General features: G+C 37.7%; 1 protein-coding gene across 1 annotated transcript in view; it reads right to left on the reverse strand.

Annotated features, from left to right (window-relative positions):
* The window catches only part of LOC114655675 (solute carrier organic anion transporter family member 1C1-like), a 62000-nt gene that overhangs the window by 29533 nt on the left and 8976 nt on the right, over window positions 1-23491 (reverse strand). Inside the window, exons 3-8 of the mRNA XM_028806834.2 lie at window positions 11385-11526; window positions 8699-8831; window positions 8313-8431; window positions 5550-5696; window positions 5349-5447; window positions 3008-3253 (exon numbers count right to left, since the gene is read on the reverse strand). Coding sequence (XP_028662667.1) covers window positions 3008-3253; window positions 5349-5447; window positions 5550-5696; window positions 8313-8431; window positions 8699-8831; window positions 11385-11526 — 886 coding nt within the window. The remainder of the gene's footprint in view (window positions 1-3007; window positions 3254-5348; window positions 5448-5549; window positions 5697-8312; window positions 8432-8698; window positions 8832-11384; window positions 11527-23491) is intronic.

Raw genomic sequence — 23491 nt, forward strand, 5'->3', positions numbered from 1 at the left:
CTGAAGGTACCTAAATGGTTAATGAAAAGTGGCTTAAAGCTTGAGCACGTGAGGCTTTTTCCTCATCTTAGAGGAGCTGCCAAAGTAATTACCAAGGTTAAAATGAAGTAAATGAGTAATGAACACCCCCTTAAAAAGGCTAGGACAAACTAGTGAGAAAGCCCCTAGTATGAAGCGGTAATAAGATCAATGGAAAAACTAATAGGACATGCCTATTAATGAAGCGATAGTTAGAATAATGGAAGAATCGACATGTATACAAGGTTACTGGTGGCTGTAGCTGATTGGTTAAAATGATAGAATTCTGAATATTAAGATCAGATGTGATATATTAGATGAGGTAATGTTAGCAGAAAAGCAAATCAATTGTATTATTGATTGCTCACTTCATGGGTTGAGACATTTGTGCATATCTATGTGCAAATAAAGAATTGTTCTGCATTCTCATGTGGTCACTGTGAATGACTTCTTTGAAAATGAAGGATATTGTCTATCACAGCACAGTTCATTCCAATGAGCATAACCTATTAAGTTCTTATTCACCAAACTTTTACAAAATATCTTCCAGTTGAATTTTGAAGATTTCTCACCCTTATTATTATATTACTTATTGGTAATATATATAATATATTACTTATTGGTCTTTTATTCTACCTACATATCTATGGGACCACTGTGAGAAGGGTAAATTTTTCTAATATTTTTGTGAGATTTACCTTTCAGATGTTTCTATCAATGATCATGTGTTCTTGTTGAAGAACTCATTTTAAGGTAATTTCCTGGTTCCACTGTACTAATTCCCTTAACAATTTTAAGCACTTAAGTCATGTCCCCTCTTAACATCCACTTGGTGAAATTGAAATTATTCAGATTTTTCAATCTTTTCTCATAGGTTATCCCCTGCTGTCCTGGAATCAGTCTGTTTGCACTTCTCTGGACTTTCTCTAATGCTGTTACATATTTTTGCAATAATAATACCATGTCTGCACACAGGATTCCAGGTGAGGTCTCACTAGTGTTTCATAATCTTTAACAATAACCTCCCTTGACTTGTACTCCACATATTTGCCTGCCCTTCCCCAATGCTGTATTCATATCTAATATTTTTACTTCCAACGTTTAACACATTACATTTAATTACCTTCAATATTATCTGGCAAACACTACATCGGCTACAGTCTGAATTCTGTTGAGGTCCATCTGTACTGATTCTGACTCGTCATCAGCAAATGTAACCTGTTTGTTAATGACATTCTCAGTAAGTTCATTTACATGTCAAACATGCACAAGCAGGGGGCATCTTCAAGACTCTGAAATTAAGTGTAATTTGCTCTCACTAAGTCCTTCTTTCATTTTGCCTTCAGAGTAGATGACAGAAGGCCAACAGATTTAAAGCATCACTTCTTCTGACATCATGAAGTTCTTTTCTATGTATAAGAACGGTAACACCCAGAAGTCAGTGTTCACTTAGGAAACTGCAACTGCGAGAAGAGGTCTCTCTCCAGTAGCCACCCTCTTTGTGAGGAGACAATGATCTGACAAGGTTCCTTTTCGCCATGTTCATCTGGTTTTGTTTCATATTCTACAGATAATTAGCCTATTAAAATCGTTCACCTGGCTAGTACCCCAGCTCTTTATCTTGTTCAGTCTGATTACATCACAAATTAAATAAAAAAACTGCATCTGCCTCAGCTCAGATCTCTGAGGCATGATATTTAGAGCATGTTTAATTCAGAATAAGTTCCTCTTACAATAACCACTTGCTTTTCTAGGTTTGAACCTTTTTTGTACCTATCTACACACTGCACTTTAGATTCATAGTTTTTTTTTTAGTTTGATCACTAACCTTTCATGTGGTACCTTATCAATATCTTTCCATAAATCAAAATAAAGAATATCACATCACCTCCGTTATCTTATACTTTTGCAGCTTCCTCTAGAAATTCTACCATATTAGTGAAACACAATCTTCTGCCTTCATATCTCAGCCAGGTGGTGGGGGGGGTCGGTCGAATACTTGTTTTGTGTCTCTGTTGTACATTTTTACAGTATGTTAATATTTCTTTCTAGGGACTCCTAGTTTACAACACCTCTGTCTAAAGCCACGCTAATTATTCACTAACACACCGTTGTTGACATGTGCTGCTCAGTGTTTTTCTTAATAAACACTTCCATTAATGTATCTGTGGTACAATGTCAAATGTTCGAACTTACAGCTACTCAGATGATATTGTTGAACAATGTTAAGTATTTATAAGCCTAAAACATTTTATGAATTCCCCCACTTTGCCATCATTTCTAAAAAAATCAATGTGAATTGTTTATGTAAGTAGTCCCTAACTCCCTTAAATGATTTGTTTGATTTCAACCATTTTAATCCTAGTAGCACTTCTGTCTAGGTGATCACCACATCACTCCTGACCTTCTTACGGTTCCCTGTAACTACCAAAAAGTTATCAACTTGTTCACAAATAAAAACTTTAGTAAGATATTTTGAGCATTTGCTATTCCACCTTATCATTCTCTCTCTGACAGATTAATTGTAAATTTTGAATTCACTTAGGTTGGCCAGAAACACTTAAGCCTGGATGTTCCCCTGATGCCAACCCCTTTTAGTTGCCTTTAACAAAATACAAGAGGAATAGTGACATTGTTGTAACCCCAAACCACAAGGTTGTTGCTATTTTACTTTTTGTATAGTATGTTTATTTCACTCTTATTTTTCCTAATACACTTCACATCCTCTGTGATTATTATTTGGCTACTAAAATGCTGAAAGTAATCTGTTTGAGTCAACTTTTACATTTTTCACAATATTTTTCTGTAACTGCCGTTTAGCTTTCCTAATATCTATTTCAACTGGTACTCTCTTCTCCTCATAAATCTTATTGTTAATGCTGAAGTTAATTGTCTTGTGCATAATATTCCAGTGTTACCCCAGACAATGCCAAGAACTCCAGTAAGCTTTGGTTGGATGGAAAATGATGTATAAGAAATTATGGAGCACCTTTGATGATGTCTGAAAGCGGTTCTTGCTGCCCCGATGCATGATCTTTGCTTTGCTGTTCTGGGGAATACGGATGCTCCATTGTTTCTGTGGTTGTCCCCTTGCCATCTACTTCCTCTTCAGGCACAGATTTAGGCAGAAACCAGAAGGGGAGAGCTGAAAGCAAGGACAGCCCTCCTGCAATGATGAAGCCCAACCACCAAGCACCTACCCATCGAGCATCCTTCATGGAGATTGTAACAGAATCTACAAGGTCAAGCATAGAAAAAGTTAATCATGAAAGATAGAATAAGGAGACAGTCTGGAATTTCAGCAGTGACCTTACAACTCATGAGAGTTGAAGTGGATGTCCCAGTGGCTTTTAAGAAAAAACTCAATGACATAGTGGAAAAATTAAACTATTAGCTAATAAAAAAGGTTTATTTGACTGAACAACCTGCTTCAGTTTTAGCAATTTTTAAGTTACAAAGAAATACAAACTTAATGTTAATGTTTTTACTGTTAATTAATAATCCACTGTTAAACCTTGATTCAACCTTGTAGCTAAGACTTTCATATATAATATGAAGTTCAAGCGTTCTGTATATGTTCTGCTCACAAAAAGTTGCTAATTTATGATGAATGATGGAATTCTCATTGAGCTCAGCAAAAATTAGGTCACTGCATATGACATACGTATAGCAAAATTCCTTTTCTTTTGCTGCAGAGTTTGTCAGGATGATTCTGTATATCTGACTGATTTTGCACAATTCCACTAAATTCAAATCCTAAATGTGACAGACTTTCTAGCTATTCACATCATGATGGGCTGTGCATTGACAGCAGCCCTCTGCTTACCATTTTCTTTACAATTCTGCTATGTTGTTCTGCTGGGTGTAGTATTATTCATTTACTGTTTAAATATTTTTGAACTACATAATCTTGTTCTGTTACTCTTGTTATTCATCTACCCATTTTTTAAGCTGCTTATCTGAAAGCACTTTGTTAGGAGCCAGTCTTTTGAAGGGCATACTCATTGACAGAATGAGACTCAAACCAGGCTAGTTTAGAGTCACTAATAAATCTAACTTGCACACTACTGGTTAAATGTTTGGGGTCTCACAAACATTTTCATGTTCTTGATAGAAATTGATATCTGTTTTTCCCAAGGTACCATTAAACTGATTTAAAAATTTAGCCAAGGAATAAATGGTGTTTATAATAGCCATGGTGCCTTGAAATAACCGAGGTTTCATTTATTATTCACATATGGCTGCAAAGCCCATTTTTACCAGCAATTCCTTTAGCGTCCTAATGATAAACTCTGTTAGGTTACCCTTAATTTGTCATGTTTACATGCTAATAGGTTATTAGAGAAACCTTTCCAATTGCATTAGCACTGCTGAAAGAGTCAGTAGTTTGAGAAACAAATGCCTTATTGATCCTCAGTTAACTTCTTCTTTAAACACTAAAAATGACAAAAATGCAATTCTTGGATGCTAGCCTTAGAGGCAGAGCTTCAAAGAAAAACTCATATGTGAAATAGGCAAATAAAAAGAAAAGGTTAAAATGGGCAAATATGCATATATTGGACAGAGGATGACTGTAAATGTGCATTATGTTCAACATCTTAGAGTTGTCTTTTATCTGCTGCAGACGACGCTGGCATTAGGTGTGTATTTAGTGAAGAAGATAATTGAGGACTTGTGAATAGCCCTGGTGGGTTGAGTCATAGGCTAATTTCATTGAGTAACCAGTGTACCGTGCTCCTGATGTTTCAGAGAAGGATGCCAAGAGCATAGTGCATGCCAATGTCTCATGTCTCCTTTTAATCTATGTCCCTACATTCACTTCTCACAAAATGACAGAACTTGTTAAAAAACATCGCACATGGGAGCAGTCAGCTGCACAAAACAATGACATAGCATTTACAAAAATAAGTAAACCGTGCTAGCTATTAAGAATTCCATAAATGACAAAACCTTTAAAAAATCCCCAATCTGGATTTGAAATGCTATAGAGGAACACTGATAACAAATTTGATCCCTGACAACGTGAATCATAAAGGTAGGATATACGATATAGAAAGCAGTAAGTCCATTTACACTCATAATTTGCTGTACTGACAATTCTAAAGGAAATATACTGTAGGAGAGTCCAAAAGTTGTTTGGTGTGATAATACATTGTTTGATTTCCATCTGTCCATTTTCTTCATCTTCATGTTCCTCATTTAGTAGTGCAATAGAACAAGATGTGGTTACACTGAATAAATCACTGTATTGACAATCAAAATATCATTTCGCTAGGAAGCAACAAGCATTTACTTTTTTCTTTATTGATTAGGTAACCTCATTTACATACCCAGATTGATGAAACCAATATCTACGTAGAGTTTGGCACAAAAGGACCCCAGGGTAAAACCAAACAAAGGCCCTATTACGGCAATGGTGTGCAATATTCCTGAAATACATTGAAAAGAGAGAAAGAATGACATTGGCAATTTAAATGAGTATGAAGAATGATTACGTTAATCAAGATAGGAGATGAAAAATGTAATCTTACCAATATAGAAAGCTGAATTCTCTGGTGTTGTGAAATCATCGATATAGGACACTCCTAAGGGTATTATCGTTGCCTCACCAATTCCTCGGAGCACATTGCCCAGAAGAACAGCAATCCACATCGACGAGCCTCCATGGCTCTTACAACCTAAAACAGCAAAATGGATGAATTATCAGCTTATTATTTTCAAAACACATTTTTTTCCTCCACCAATCACCTTACCGTATTTGCCTTAAAGCCAATAGCTCAATCTACAAATCACAATACTCCATCATCAATTAAAAGGGCATCTTGGTTATAGTAAAGTCTAATCTCTAGATAATTCTTTTTTTATGCAACAGTCAAAATTAATTAGTTGAATAGAATGGACAAGCTTGTGGGGCTAATTGGCCTGTTTTTATCACAGTTCTTGTAATTGTCTCAGATCTAACCACTGTACCACTATAGTGTACTGGCCCTTGTATGTTTTAGTTAAGTCTAATACTACACTTTTTATGTTTGTAACATGCCATGGAAGACATGAAATATATATAATGTTTTGGACTCCATCATCCTGTCACTGTTGTCATCATGGTGTTCCACACTGTCTAGTGTCCTCCACAATCTTATCTTCTATAATTATATAAAGATCAATAAATAATAATAAAAGCAGTGTGAATTAAGTTTCATATTGATTAAAGGGGAAATGTGCTATTAAGCAATCAATCATTTACTGTACATACCACCAGTGCCAGTTGAAGCCCATTTGGAGCCCCAGGTGGAAGGACAGGGGTGGCGCCCCTCATTGTCCATAGTGGGTTGTCACTATTAGACCTTGTGCCCCTCTGTATCCAGAGCACACACACCCTCAGTTACGTATTTAGTGCCCCTCTGTGTACATAATGTAGACTTTACAGGGTGCATGACCCTTGACTTTCACAAACAGCTCCATTAATGGCTTGAAATTGTAATCACCATTCTGAATTGTTGAGTGAGGGTGCCCTGTGCTACACCCAGGAAGATGTCACCCTGGGCGGCTGCCTATGTCACCCATACCAAAATCCACCACTGCATAGCACTTTTCTACAGTAAACACCTTCCCAAGATTCTTTAGTGCAGACTTATATAAGAAGTGCCATATATTGTCTTTGGTGAATGACCTTAATTTAATAGAAAACAGTGAGTGAAACGGACAGTATGGCACGACAGACATACTGACCTTAAAACATGAGCAATAAAAATTTAATTTTATGCAAAATTTTAAAAGCTCTGCGGTGGGTTGGCACCCTGCCCAGGATTGTTTCCTGCCTTGTGCCCTGTGTTGGCTGGGATTGGCTCCAGCAGACCCCCGTGACCCTGTGTTCGGATTCAGCGGGTTGGAAAATGGATGGATGGATGGATTTTAAAAGCTCATGCCTCTACTTGCATAAGGTATTAAAAGTGTATGTATAGCACATATGCTTTCAGAAATTTTATGTAACATCAGATGTAACAGAAAACCTTTCTGTAACATGTTTTGCTTATTAAGCTTTTTATTGTCCTTTGTTTAACTGCTCTAAATACAATGATGGTATGCAGACCACAAAGAGAAAATCAAAATATATCTCTCTACCTTTATGTATCATTACACAGGATATGGTATTTGGCACAATGAGGATGATTTAATTTCCCATAAATGGACCTATTTATATTGGATTAGAATGTTGTCATCTATATGCTAAAGATACTTTATATATTCATATACAATAAAGGCTTTGTTTAACAGAGGACTCTTAGCTCAACTCAAATTTCTAACTTCTTGTATGGTGTGCTCCAAAAGCATCTTTGTTAAACAAATTCCTTATGCTTATATATTGCTAGAATCTAAAGAACCTTTTATGTATGAGTGCTGAATTAAACCAGGAATCAAGAAGTTTCCCTACCACAGACAACCATTCCATTCCAGGCAGACCTAGCAGTGCAGAAAAATGAGCAGGGAATTACTCAAGTTCATGAAGAGATTAGATGAGACGACATTTATATTCTGCACAAAATGCATCATCTCATATTCTGCCACCCATGTATTGACCATCTACTTTTCATTCATGTTGTTTGATAGCATTCATTCCACTATCTGCCTGCTGGTCCTGGTCTAATAACTGATGAGTATTTTACTACTGATAGATGCATTAATTTTGACAAATAGGCTAACTCATAGTCATTATATAATTTAACACATCTTTACTTAAACTGCACAACACATTTACACTATCAAAGTGCACAGCATACAATCTTTTGTTGGACCTTGCATTTTTGTATCTTTTCAGCACAGGCCGATTATATTCATTGGTTTGTGGGGACGTCATGCTATGTTTTTAGTTTGCGATTCTTCCTTGGTGCAGCGTGTCACATTGCATGCATTAATCAATAGTATAATGGTTATAGATTATTTAAGTCAGTGACTGCAGCACAGAATTCATCTGTACATTATTTAACAAATTAAGGAATCCCTCTCAACAAAAAAAAGAACAAAGGATTTTTTGTTTAAGAAGTTTGGCTTTCTGACTAAACAATCAAGAATATATGATTTGTCCCAAGTTATTGAATAGACTGACACTAGGTTGCACCTGACTACAGTCTTTTTTATTTTACACAGAATCACACTCTTACTGTTCACCTGCACACAAATACCAAACACACCTAAAAGAGTCACTGCGTTAGACCTCCCCTTACATTATTGCTTTTCTTTTGGACTGTTTTTATCAAAGGAACCTTCAAACGTGCATATAATAGCTCTTATTATACCTGGGATGAGTACTGATGATGAAGGATCCTCTGTGTCAAAGAGTTCACTTGATGGGCTCAGGCAAGGGGCACTGATGGTGGAATTGGCTGAGGTTGATACTGCAGAGTCATACTTATAGCTGTAGATAAATACACACACACACATATATATGTATAAGTATATATGTATAAGTATATATGTGTGTGTATATATATATATATATATGTATATATATATATATATATATATATTTATATATTAGCAAACAGGATTCATCATTGTCACAAAAAACCATAACCACAATCCTCACCATGAGCATGACAGCTACTGTTAATGAAATTGAAACACCTGTCAAGCTAAAGCATTAAAAATATTTGTGACAAGTAGTATAATCCCAAAAACTTACTGTCCCATAAAGAAATGAGGCAGAGCCATGAGCAGTGTTCCCACTGACATCAATGTACAGCCAGCACCTATTATTTTGGGTCTGTGAAATTTTGCACCAAAATAACTAATGACTGCCATGACCAGAAGGTTACCTGCAAGGAAAAATTAAAAGCACACAATTACCAGTTGGATTGCATCATCTGATCAGTACATTGCTTTTTGAATTTTTCCTTCTCCTAATGTATCAGAGTACAATGAAGCTGAAGTGTATGTAATAAAGAAAGCTAGGAGACACAAAAAATAAATGCATGGAAATAAAAAAGAGACTGAAAAAAATAAAAACACAACAAGATTAATGAACAGCATTGGTATACAAAAATTAACAAATACAAAGATTGTGGGTTCATCTATCTTGCTATTTTGGTGTAACTTTGCTTTGCCTTCTGATGTGCTTTGTAAATTATTTTGAAACAATGTTTTGAAAGTTGCTATGTCAAATATTGATTGAATAATTGATGAGTGACATGAACATAGAGTGGGTAGCTCAGCTGTGAGAAGTTTATGTGCCGCTCTCTGTGTGGAATTTTAATATTCTCCCTCTCACACTTTGTATGTATGTATGTATGTATGTAGACAGACCGACAGACCGACCGACCGACAGACCGACCGACCGACCGACCGACCGACAGACAGACAGACAGACAGACAGACAGACAGACAGACAGACAGACAGACAGACAGACAGACAGACAGACAGATAGATAGATAGATAGATAGATAGATAGATAGATAGATAGATAGATAGATAGATAGATAGATAGATAACAGGAACAGTGCAGGATGTTTTCCACAGCAGTGGGACTTTCTCAGGCCTTAGGAACAAACTGAACAAGTGATAGAAGACACCATAAATTTGGTTAGCACAGGCTTTAAGAGCTAGAGGACTGATTCCATCTGCTTTTACTGTGTGTAGCTTACTCAGTTGTCTCCTTACTTGGTCTTCAGTTATGGACAGTGCACAGTGATGGTCAGAGGTAGACTTGTCACTAGCCATTCCAGTTCATTTGTTGAAGTAGTAGGGATGGTGTGGGGAGAATGGTCATTGGAAGAAGCTGTGTTTGGGGCGGATATATTACAAAACTGGTTCATTGTGTTAGTTTTGTCCACATCCCCTTCTACCACCTGAGCTCTGGATTGCTTGAGTCTAGTAGTTATGCCCAATCCATTTTAGACATCATTCATGTTATTCTTAGTTTGTTTTCTATTTTAGCTTGGGAGGCTTCCCTTCCTTTCTTTAGTACTCACTGTGTGTCCTTCAGAGCCTCTTATTTAATTTAGATAGGTTTTACTTCCACATCCTGGTGGAATACTTGTTAAGTAAATTGGCAAAGCAAATTGTATAACAGAGTATCCTTGCATATGAATGTGCCCTACTATTAGTCTTACATTAATGAAAAGAACATGAATGAAAAGTACATACTGTAAGTTGCCATGGATATGAATATTACATTTACTTATTTGGCTGACTCCTTTATCCAAGGTGATTATCAACATTTAAGATACAATTGGTTATATTTATTTTTATTTTTCCCATTGAAGTAATGTTCATGGTCACTCAGTGTCAGCAGAATGGTTGAGGCAACAGCCTAGGGGTTTAAAGTCCAAAGCTTTAACGAAAATGCCATACTGCTGGTTCCTGTCTTGAGTCTAGTGCAGCTGAGATAGACCTTAATCACTGTGGATTTGTGATATGCTCGTAATAAAAGTAAGTACAGTCAGTGCCGATGCTGGGTTATTTTGCACCCTAGGCCAAGCTTATTAGTGCACCAACCGACTGGTTTATGGCTAACCCATGTGGCTAAGTAAATGCCTAATTCAGCTTAAAGGTGGCGTCAGCCCCGAGTACAGTAAATCTGTGGGATGGATGAATGATTATCTGAAGTATGGCATGATGATTTTGAAGTACATTGTCTTATAATTAATAAGTTATAGTGGGCCTGGCAGCATTTCCAGGATCAACTCTGGAGGTAATGTGGGATTCATTTTTGTTTTTATAGTTTTATTACAGATATGTGATGTTGCAACTCTCATTCTTCCTTCCATTACCTTTGTGTTCACCGCTGCAAGCAGTCCTAGATGTGTTGCTAGTCCATAGCTTGGCACCTTAACTCACAACCCTACGTCCTTAAAGGGTCTATAGACTCAACAGTTAACCTAACACGCATCTTTGGGACGTGGGAAGAAAACCAGAGCTGAGAGGAAGCAGAGCTAACTGTAGCACAGAAGGGAGTATTGGGAACAACAAAGTGATTCAAAATTTGATTTGACAAATCCATAAGCTTTATATTTTGAGATCACCATAGTTAATGAGAAATCTGAAATGAACTGAATTGGAATAAAGTCAATTCAGATATTATTTTATCAATTTATCCATTTATCTATTCATTCTGTGAATTCACTGTGTCATGGTAAGCTGGAGTGTAGCCCCCGATTTAGGCTAACTCTGGGTGGGACAGTAATCGTCTTCAGGCACTGATTAACTTAAAATTTTGTAAACTTTGATCTAATTAACTTGTACATCTTTTCCTGTCCTTAAAGCTTTTTAATTTTTTAAAAGCAACAAATAAAAAAGACTACCTATGTACAGAACACACTGTCTATGGTGAAAGTACTGGTAGAAATGTATTTCCATTGGCTATGCCTACCCATTTCAAAGCTTCCATCAATAACTCCAATAACAGAACTGGGGATTTCAAATCTTCTTTCTATCTGTGTAATAGAGCTCTTCATGTAGCTTCCAGACAGTGCCTTACAGAAGTATGTAAAAGATAAGGCAATCAGGAACTTCTGAAATGACAAAAAAGTTGGGGTTTAAGTAATGGCAAAATATTTGCTACAATAATCTCTGCATATAACATGTTAAGGGTTGTGTCTTTCTTGTCACCTAATTATTCACAAACCATTGGGGCTAGAACCTTCATTTTGGTCTTAATTGAATGCTTATGGTGTGATATACGCTAAATGGTGAACTTAAAAATGTGTTTAGTGGCAACCTCCACAAAATTACTCGGGTTTGTGTCTTTCTTACAGCAAACTACTTTAGAAGGTGACATGGCGGTGATATCTGCTAAGCGGGAAGTGCATTGCTCACATCGCTTATAGGAGAGAGAGCAGCCCCATGTGCTGAGCATAAAGATCAGGAAACAGAAAGCACATGCGATAAAGACAGACAGATGCCTGCAAAAAATTACCTGTAGTGCTATACACCATGATGACCTGAAAAGGAACTTCACTGGTGACATCTACTGAGGCACTTCAGTGACAAAGAATGACGAGAGGTGACCCTGAATATACAGCCATTGAGCAGTTGGCAAATACTATGGCTCATCAGCATGTCACACATACTCCACAACAGTGAATGCAAGAATGACAAAAACAGAATATGTATGTAAACAAATAAGGAGATTGTTAAGTACAATCTTTACTTTTAGATTCTTACATTAATGTTTGGCTGAGAAGCATGACTTTTGAAAGTTGGACAGGCAATGTGCTCACTGTGGGGCTATGTTTTTTTCATACTGAAAAAAAAGAATGTGTGGAAATATTCAGCCTGATTTATATGAACCACCTTTATCTGAAGAGTCCTCGTGTTTCCTAATACATTATTTGAATACTGTGATGGACAATGTAGATTGACAGGAATATACCTGTAAAGATATTCTCTTGGGAGGCCAATATAGTGGGGAAAGAGTGTGAGACTGCCTTTAGGCACCTGTAGGGCCACATAGGAAATGTTGTTGCAACAAGCAGTTCTGCTGGGGTCCTTAAATGCCACTAGGCTGCTCTGTCATGTGAACCTTCTGTCTGACCTAGAATTGCTTTCCTGATAGTTATACCCTAGATCAGAAATTCTACTGGCTCCAGCTTGAAAAAAAGTCCCCCACCTCAGCCAGGTGAATTGGAGTGGGGGAATGGAGGAGGACAACACCTGCCTGCAAGAGAGGAAGGAAAATAATAGAGAACTGCTGATGTGCCCACTGAAAAAAATAGTAGGAGTTCTTTAACCTGTGGATGTTAAAGGTGCTACACCCTAATAAAAACTGTCTTTTGTGGATTGGAATTGGTGTCTGAGTATTTGTGGCGCGAGACTCACCCTATAGGCCACAATTATTACTACAAGGTGAAAGTGTGATTAGCGTTAAGGCCTCATAGATTCATTACTCAGCCTGTTCTCCATCTGTGCCTTTACAATTTCCCAGCATGAGTGAACAGATAAATTTCTGTTCAGATTGACTTTCCAGAATTGATCACAGCCATATGCCAAATACTATGAGGATAGGCTCCTGCTTCCAAATGAAATCTGAACTTCAGAAAAGGGTAAATGAAGAGATCCTTGTATAGTGTAATATAAACCAGGAATAGGCTTTGTCTTCTCTCAACATTATAATGGAAAAGCAAGTATAAGAGTGTTTCGTTTTCTTTTGTATTTAGGTTACTAGCTGTTCGATTTGTAAAAGGTTAAAGGTTGTTAAAGGTTCAACAACTTTATTTTGAATAACTGTAACAAAATATTCTCATAACTGTAAATGTAATGGTCAGAGCACTGAGGGTACCTCAGCCAACAAAGGCAAAAAGGGGATTGATGAGTGTCTGTTAAGCACTGGAGAACTACTGTGAGCATTGAAACACCTGGAAAAGAAAAACAAAAACCAAGGCAATGGTAAAAATGTGAGCTCAGTGATTTTGACTGCGCCATGATTAGTCAGATGGGCTGGTTTAATTATTTCTATAACTGCTGATCTCCTGGAATTTTTACGCACAACAATCTTTACAGTTTACTCAGTATGGTGCAAAAAAATAGAAAACAACCAGTGAGCATCAGGTCTACAGATGAAAATGCCTTGTTGATGAGAGAGGTCAGAGGTGAATGGCCAGTCTGATTTGAGCTGGCAGAAAGGCTGTGTTAACTCAGATAACCTCTCTCTACAACTGTGGTAAGCAGAAAGCATGTCAGAATGCATAATGCAGAAAAAGAAAAGAATTTTAACTTGATCAATTATTTATCAGTTTTGCCTTCAACACTGCTGGTAATTCATTAAAAAATTTGGTAAGCCTCACAGTCAGTTGCAATGTGCTGTCAGATGGGGATGACCCTGTGCTGGTGTGGTCTTAGTACATATTTATGATAAGACTAACTTTTAGGTTTGGTGCTGTTGCGGTGTGTCTCAGAGCTGCGGACATGCAGCGGATCAAGACCAAGACTAAGAGCAGCTACAGTGTGCTTCTTGGAGTCAAAGATAGGGAACAATGTTGCATGCTAACTTGGACCAAACTTAACAGACTTAGTATGGGAGGTAATGTTACAAAATAAATTCCACACATATCAGACAGACTGTTATGGACATGCAAAGGCACAAATATGCCATTAAAATATATTGAAAGGCATTTTTTTCTTTTATATTTGGACAGAAGTACAGTGTTATGCTTAATCAAATACTATAAATTTAACTCAATTTCCCCAGAAAAAGACAAGAGAAGCATCGAAATATTTACTTTGCATCATATAAGAAATAGAAAAATACAGTTCAACAAAGTTTTACCCATTAATCTTCAGCAAAAAGACATAGTCGATGTCCCTAATTAAGAAATTGCTCATCTGCCAGTTCAGAAAGTGTGTATTGAGAGATGATGCCAGTTTCTTCCATGCTGTATTCCGCATGGAGATATCATTGTGGGTGTCCAGATCTGACTATGAGATCTCTCACAATATGTCTTATGCAGAGCTTGTGCTCTGTTGTGAAGTTTCTGCTATGATGAGACATTCTTTATAAATATTGTCCTGTCTCTGACTTGGTATTTTATACACTTTGGTGACTGTTGGATTAATCTGGTTATTAGAAACAGCTGGGCACATAATGAATGACAAGTATCAACTGTTCTGCATTATTCACATAATTGGGAAATGGCTTACAGGAAGAACAGATTAAGATCTCGACAGGCCCCTGGTGTCACATTTACAGTCACATATAAAACTGTCATGTGGTGGGTGCGGCAATGTGCTGTATCAGCGCGTGCTCCTAACCTTTCTGTCTATCTGGAGGTCATGGTTAGGGTATGCCCCCCTCAGAAACCTAAGCAAGCACTCACTCACACATTACATCGAGTGGGGTAATATAATATATCAGCAACCATGTTTGTGTGTTGTATTTCATTGGTACTGTTGAAACAGAAAAATGCAGACATCACTTGTTTCTCAACCCCACATAAAAGTGGGAAAAGAGGAAGAGAAGAAGCAGACATTTTCTCTCAGATGCCAGGGCTTCTTGGTAGCCAGGGGCCCAGGGAATGCACCCAGGTCACATGATGGTAGACCTGCCCATGAGATACAGAAAACAACTGTGCTTCAGATATGGTTCTACTAATGTACAGTATACCTCTTCTTGTAATTACTTCCCATATAGGGATAGCTGGGCCTTTTTATACACTCAAAGTAAATAATATTTACAGTAACAACAACCAATCTAATGTAGCTTAACAATTGCAATTATTTTAAATTACGTGAGGACGTGCTTTTTCCCTGTAAATCAAGAACAATGTGTAGCGGCACATTGATAATTGAGAGAGGACAAGACATTAATTGTTGGCGTGCCAACAGTAACTGGCAGTCAAAAAAACTGAAGAGCAACACAAAGCCAAAACAAGGCTAGCTGTATATTATAACTTGGTATTGATGTTGTTCCGCTGTTCACTGAGACAGCCCTGAGACCTGAACATTGTCTCCTCTCAGTACTGTACTGCATACTCTGGTCTGTTAGTACGGTACTATCTCAGGTACACTGACCCTCAGAGCTCTTAATGTTATGTTTAAATACAAACTTTACTGTGGTCCTCTACTGCAATACCAAATGATGAATCTCAGAACTCAAGCAATTAAATGTTGTCAATAGAAGGCTCTTAAAAGCTGCCAAAATAAATCATTACTGTTTATGTTGTAACCTCCCTAATGTTTATAACAAGTCAGCACTCATGCCAATGACATTATTGTGCCATAAGTACACACACATACAAGCACACCAGCACATGATATTACACGTGCCACTGAATATACAGTAGCACAAGGCATGTATCAACTCTTCAAAATTTAAAGAGAAAGCAAATTCTGTTAGTCTTTGACAAATTCAGGTGATAAAGTTAAGGATAAAGAACAGAAATGGTCTAGTTTATTTTGGGAAAAACCTGAAAAGAACTATGACAAACAAGTATGCAAGACAAAGAAGACCCTAGTTCTTGAGGAAGAGGAACAAAGTAAAACCAAAAAAATAAAGAAATAAAAATGTGTTCCTGGAAAAAAAAGCAAAAGCAATACCTAGTGATGGTAAAGCCTAAGAAAAACGCTATTATGCTGGATAGAAAAACAAAGTTAAAATTCCAGTGCATGACTTTGACACTGGTGCTTTTCTTTTTCTGGGTCTTCCTCCATGGCATTTCTGGCTTTGACTTTTTGTTAAGTTTGACCTTTTTAGTGAACACCTTGGAGGAAATGATGCTTTAAGATTTATAATTGAATTGTAGCAAAACAAATCCACGGAAGCCATCAAAACTGCAGTTGGAGGGCAAGTGAGCAGTTCACAAAAAAAAACAAGTACTTTTCAAGTCAGATACCATAACACTATTTTGGGTTGTTATCTGTTAATTACCACAAAGTTTGTTTTTTTCTTTTGTGATAACGATTCAAATCTTGGATAACAGGCTGCTGAAAGTTTCCATCTTAAATATGCAGTACAAGAGATATACCACATTGCATGACACATTGCCAGCAGAGGACATAACAAGCAGAAAAACACACTGAGGCCGTGCAAAGACCATCATGAAAAAGCAGAGCACAATGTGGTGTCACCAGAATAACGACACAATACATTAAAAAGCAGAAATAAACTTGCACATATTCCAAAACAAAGTTCAGGTAAGGGAGACAAGTTTCAAAGTAAGGGTGTATTGGAGATTAAAATATGCTCAGAAATAAACACATGCCAAAGAGAAATGAACTGAAGTAAACGACTGCACAAAATTCTGTTTGTTTCCTGCATTATTGCTTTGCTAATGTTCTTTTGCTGATGTTTCATCGTGTATTTGCAGAGGTGGGTAGAATAGCCAAAAATTGTACGTAAGTAAGAGTAGCGTTACTTCAAAATAATATTACTCGAGTAGACGTAAAAAGTAGTCATCCAAAAAAATTACTCAAGTAAGAGTAAAAAAGTATTTGGTGAAAAGACTACTCAAGTACTGAGTAACTGTTAAAGGGCCAGTCGCGGATAGTTGACACAGACTGCCCAGCCAATCAGAGCGCAGCAGGCCTGCCTTGCCTCAGAGACCAGAATTCGATTCCCCGCTGGGGAGAAAGTGTTATTTTTTTTTCTTTTTAAACTCAAAAGTACATAAAATTTATAAATTGGTATGCACTGTCAGTTAATGAGATCATTATATTTTCATGTGGGATGCTCCTTTTAAAATATTTTTTAACAATTAAGTCTGCAATTAACATGAACAAGTGTCCTTATAACTGTTATTTTTAAGATCCATAAGACACAGACAGACAGAGCACTGCATAATAGAGAGACAGACAGACAGACAGACAGAGAAGTCACTAGTTATAAAAATAAACAGAGAAGGCAATGTATAATAAATATATTAAAACAACAGCTAAGGGGATAGATACAGTTAGGTCCATTTTCAACCAAGTATTAGAAATGAACATTTTATTTCCAGTTATTTAATTTGTCCAATTACTTTTGAGCCCCTGAAATGAAGGGATTGTGTTAAAAAATTGCTTTAGTTGCCTCACATTTGTATGCAATCGTTTTGTTCACCCCACTGAATTAAGGCTGAAAGTCTGCACTTCAACTGCATCTGAGTTGTTTCATTTAAAATTCATTGTGGTAATGTACAGAACCAAAATTAGAAAAAAGTTGTCTCTGTCCAAATATTTATGGACCTAACTGTATATAGATAGATAGGAAGGAAAAGCACTATATGATAGGCAGACAGGGAAACTGCTATATAATAATAAAATTACTGTTATTACTATATACGTAGATAGACAGGGAGTTCACTGTATAAAAGACGGACAGAGAAAGCACTACTAAATGAAAAATGGTACAGCCTTTTTATTAATCAACAGATACTTTAGGAAGGCAAGCAGATAGTGAGAGTACATGTAGATGTGAAAAGCACTAGACAGACAGATAGATACGGAAGGCACTGTATAACAGATACAAAACTGTCAGAAAAAAACAGGGTATACAGTAAATAATATACAGGCAGAGAAGCCACTAGATAGGTAGATAAACAGACAGACATGAAAGGCATTATATAAGACAGATAGATAGGAAAGGCACTATATACTAGGCAGAAAGGGAAACCAAAAAGTAATAATACTATTATTACTACATAGACAGATAGACAGGGAATTCACTGTATAATAGGCAGACAGCGAAGGCACTATATAAGAAAACAGACAAAGAACACACTAGACAGATAGATCTCTGCATTAGCAATATATTAGTTTTATTATATATATATATATATACAGTATATTTGTGTGTGTGTATCTGAGATTTATGTCAATAAAATAAATGAAAAATGATTCAGTCTCTTTAATATTCAACACACACTGCAGGAAAGCAAGAAGGCCGTTAGAGTACATATAGATCTGAAAGGCACTAGATAGACAGATAAATAGGAAAGTCACTGTATATAGATGTGGGATGCTCTTTTTAAAAAAATTAAAAATTGAGACTGCAATTAACATGAACAAGTGTCCTTATAACTGTTCTTAGTTTTAAGTTCTGTAAGACATACACTGTCAGACAGATCACTGAATAATGCACAGACAGAGAAGTTACTAGATAGATAAACTGGGAAGGCACTGTATAATAGAAGATATAAAACTGTCAGGAGAAAAAAAAGAGATAGATAGATAGATAGATAGATAGATAGATAGATAGATAGATAGATAGATAGATAGATAGATAGATAGATAGATAGATACCACGTTTCCCCGAACGTAAGACAGTGGTCTTATATTAATTTTTCCTCCAAAAGACACGCTAAGGCTTATTTTCAGGGGATGTCTTGTTCTTCCCTGAACAAAAATCTACATTTCTCTTATTATAAAAAAAAATCTTGGAAGGAGACAATACGTGATTTTCTTGAAGACACTTTAACAACCTGCAAGACAAGGCAGTGAGACAAAAGGACAGCTGCTGCACATGCTTTTAAATGATCGACACGCAGCACGACAGCAGTAAGGCAGCGGCTGATCCGACTGTGTCTCTTTAGCATGCGTTCAGCTCCCCCCCCACCCACCCCCGCTTCAAAACGCGAGTGACAGAGACATGAAGTGGCTGGCACGCAGCGTGCCCCAGGGGGTGGGCGAGTGAAGCTATCTGGGGGCAGGGGCCATGCATGTTTGGAATATAGCATATATAATGGAAAAAAGTAACGATTCGAGTGTTGCCCAATGTAGCGGAGTAAGAGTAGCGTTTCTTCTTCACAAATGTACTCAAGTAAAAGTAAAAAGTATGGTTCAGTAAAACTACTCTTAGAAGTACAATTTTTAAAAAAAGTTACTCAAGTAAATGTAACGGAGTAACTGTAACTCTGTGTATTTGTGATATTTGTCATAATATAATGTCATTTAAGGAGTTAATTGGCAACTTAAAGAAAGAAGCAGCTTTCTGAAAGTAAATCATTATAATTTCTTCCTCCAGAGTTTTAGAGATATGATCATTGATAAGATGGGTACCATCTGTGATAAGGAGGGAAGAACTGATTAGGTGGGCCAGTGTTTTATGGCATAGGCCTAATTATCTGTATATTCTTTTTTTTTTCAATGTCTAAAAGTTCATTGGTGTATCCATCGAAACTGGAGAAAATGCTTGAGTTGTGCCTGATTTCTTCTTTTATTGGGGCCACAGAGCCACAATAAGAGGAAGCTAGCCCTCTGTAGGTTCTCTCCTTGACATTTTCCATTCTGATAATAGGAGGACAAGCCCTGCCGCGTGTTTCTGCCACTCTGTTTCTCTGTTGTACTTGAAGTTAAACTCTGTTAATTGTTTCAAGTAATCATTACCCCACAGCTGACTCATACAGCGTAAGGAATTGGGATCAGTGATTGTATTTTGAGTAAACACAACTGTTTTTACCCCCTTTAAATTTGCAATAAAACTCGGAAATAATGCTTAGGCAAAGGTGGGAAACCGTGCTACATTTCCAAACAGCACAGACAATTCCTTCACCACACCTCACTTGTTAGAGGTACATTAGGTACAATTTCAAATCACAATCTGACTCTGAAAATTGGTTGTTCTGTCAAGCTTCTTCTAAATGTTCCGCACAACCATCCAAACTATGCAATAGTACCATATTGGTTATCAAGAAACACCAATCACACGTAACTTAAACATCAATACTCTGTTGAAAATTCAAGCAAGAAAATGTATTTATTCCAAGAATTTGATTATCTATATCAGAAATTCTATTTAGCTTTAAGTTTCATCTCAGGTGTAATTTTGACATGTGTGTTTCACATGGAAAACTTTATGTTGGATGCTCATGGAATTGTCACACACGTGCAAGTAGGAGACAGCTGAAGGGTCTGAGTAATTGTAATAAAACATCCGACCATGGGGCGGTGAAGTGCACTGACTGTCTTTCTCAGTTCCCTACAGACCTGTCCCGGGAAATTCTGCAAGGTTTCAGCGCCTCAGAAGACATCACTTCCAGAGCCGGCCCCTTTGCTGACGTCATTTCCGAAGCCGGCCCCTTTGTTGACGTTACTGCCAAAGCCAGCCCCTTTGCTGATGTCACTGCTGAACCCAGCCCCTTTGCTGACGTTACTTCTGGTTCCGGCCCTTTTGATGACGTCACTTCTGGTTCCGGCCCTTTTGATGACATCAGTTCCTCTACGAGCCTTTAAAGCCTCCATCTTGGTTTATTGTGATCAGTTCTGTTTTGGACTCTGTTCTATGCACATCGTGCTTCATAAACGTAACTTTTGCAGCCGGGAAAACAATATATGGGTGGCTGCCCCAAATCTTTATGATGTCTGTTTTGCATTATTATCACAGAATTTAAAAAATTTCTATATCAATGATGGTATTTTTAATTAATATAAAATGATTCTTACACTAAATGAAAAGATGGCTAAACTTCCTTTTACATGCAGTGGCCTGACCTTGCTTTTTTCATTGCTTGCTTAAACACCAATATGATGTAATGACATGTCAAGGACAGTGTGTACTATGAAAAAAAAACAAGCAGGCCATTGTTTTAGAAATGCCACTGCTTAAAACTTCAACCATGAGAAATGCTTATACATCCATTTGAGCAGCCCACTATTCCATGAATGGGTCTTCCTGACTTCAACTTAAATTATGTAATTGATTGATGAATTAGTTTTGGTAAAATGGTGGGGACACCTGCACAGGATAGATAGATAGATAGATAGATAGATAGATAGATAGATAGATAGATAGATAGATAGATAGATAGATAGATAGATAGATAGATAGATAGATAGATAGATAGATAGATAGATAGATAGATAGATAGATAGATAGATAGATAGATAGATAGATAGATAGATAGATAGATAGATAGATAGATAGATAGATAGATAGATAGATAGATAGATAGATAGATAGATAGATAGATAGATAGATACTTTATTAATCCCAAGGGGAAATTCACATACTCCAGCAGCAGCATACTGATACAAAAAACAATATTAAATTAAAGAGTAATAAAAATGCAGGTGAAAACAGACAATAACTTTAAATAATATTAACGTTTACCCCATCGGGTGGAATTGAAGAGATGCATAGTTTGGGGGAGGAACGATATCCTCAGTCTGTCAGTGGAGCAGGACAGTGACAGCAGTCTGTCGGGTATCGCTGGGTATCGCTGCTCCAAAGCAGATGGATAGATAGATACTTTATTAATCCCAAGGGGAAATTCACATACTCCAGCAGCAGCATACTGATAAAGAACAATATTAAATTAAAGAGTGATAACAATGCAGATAACAATGCAGGTATACAGACAGACAATAACTTTGTATAATTTTAACGTTTACCACCCCCGGGTGGAATTGAAGAGTCACATAGTGTGGGGGAGGAACGATCTCCTCAGTCTGTCAGTGGAGCAGGACATTGACAGCAGTCTGTCGCTGAAGCTGCTCCTCTGTCTGGAGATGATACTGTTTAGTGGATGCAGTGGATTCTCCATGATTGACAGGAGCCTGCTGAGCACCCGTCACTTCGCCACAGATGTCAAACTGTCCAGCTCCATGCCTACAATAGAGGCTGTTTTCCTCACCAGTTTATCCAGGCGTGAGGCGTCCTTCTTCTTAATGCTGCCTCCCCAGCACACCACTGCATAGAAGAGGACACTCGCCACAACCGTCTGATAGAACATCTGCAGCATCTTATTGCAGATGTTGAAGGACTTTAGTCTTCTAAGGAAGTATAGTCGGCTCTGTCCTCTCTTGCACAAAGAATCAGTATTGGCAGTCCAGTCCAATTTATCATCCAGCTGCACTCCCAGATATTTATAGGTCTGTACCCTCTGCACACAGTCACCTCTGATGATCATGGGGTCCATGAGGGGCCTGGACCTCCTAAAATCCACCACCAGCTCCTTGGTTTTGCTGGTGTTCAGGTGTAGGTGGTTTGAGTCTCACCATTTAACAAAGTCCTTGATGAGGTTCCTATACTCCTCCTCCTGCCCACTCCTGATGCAGCCCACGATAGCAGTGTCGTCAGTGAACTTTTGCACGTGGCAGGACTCCGAGTTGTATTAGAAGTCCGATGTATATAGGCTGAACAGGACAGGAGAAAGTACAGTCCCCTGCGGCGCTCCTGTGTTGCTGACCACAATGTCAGACCTGCAGTTCCAGAGACACACATACTGAGGTCTGTTTGTAAGATAGTTCACGATCCATGCCACTAGTTTTGAATCAACTCCCATCTCTGTCAGCTTGTCCCTAAGGAGCAGAGGTTGGATGGTGCTGAAGGCGCTAGAGAAGTCTAGAAACATAGTTCTTACAGTACCACTGCCTCTGTCCAAGTGGGAGAGTGATCGGTGTGGCATATAGATGATGGCACATATCATGAGGGTATGAAGTAATGATAGCCAATTTCGGTCAAGTGATGGACTGATCAAATTTATATTGACAAGCAAGGCTATTAAACTAGAAATTCTGTGCTCTTATTCAGATTAAGTTTGTACTTTTGAAATATTTTAGAACACCCAAGGTATCTTTGGAGCATATAGAAATACCGAGTATAGATTAATTGGATTCTGACAAACATCCTGTAAATGCAAAGGGACACATAATCAGTGAAGTATCCTGGAGTCATTGGGTGTTTTGGGTCTTTCAACATCACATAACCTTGCCCAGGTGACCCAGCCAGGGTTGATCAGAACCCAGTTTGTGTCCCAGCAGCATTGGCCCATAGATCATAATCATCTGGAGGCTCTCTCAGCTGTCTCTGTGATGGTACTGATAGCATTTCTTTTGCCAGCCCCAGCAATGTCAAGTATGCTGTAGACTTTTCTGAGGTTGCAGTTGACAGAACCCCTGCACTCTATTTCAATGACCCCTTTCTGCCTTGTCTCTGGCACTGCTTCAACACCTCCTGACACTTGATTCACTTCTGCTCATTTGCCTCTTATCTTCAATGAGGCCCTACTAGTGAACTGCCCGCTAACCTGCTTCAAGGAAACTGAAGAAAGGACCATGTCAGGCCTC

This window comes from Erpetoichthys calabaricus, chromosome 1 (genome assembly GCF_900747795.2).
Source record: "Erpetoichthys calabaricus chromosome 1, fErpCal1.3, whole genome shotgun sequence".
NCBI classification, from domain to species: Eukaryota; Metazoa; Chordata; class Cladistia; order Polypteriformes; family Polypteridae; genus Erpetoichthys; species Erpetoichthys calabaricus.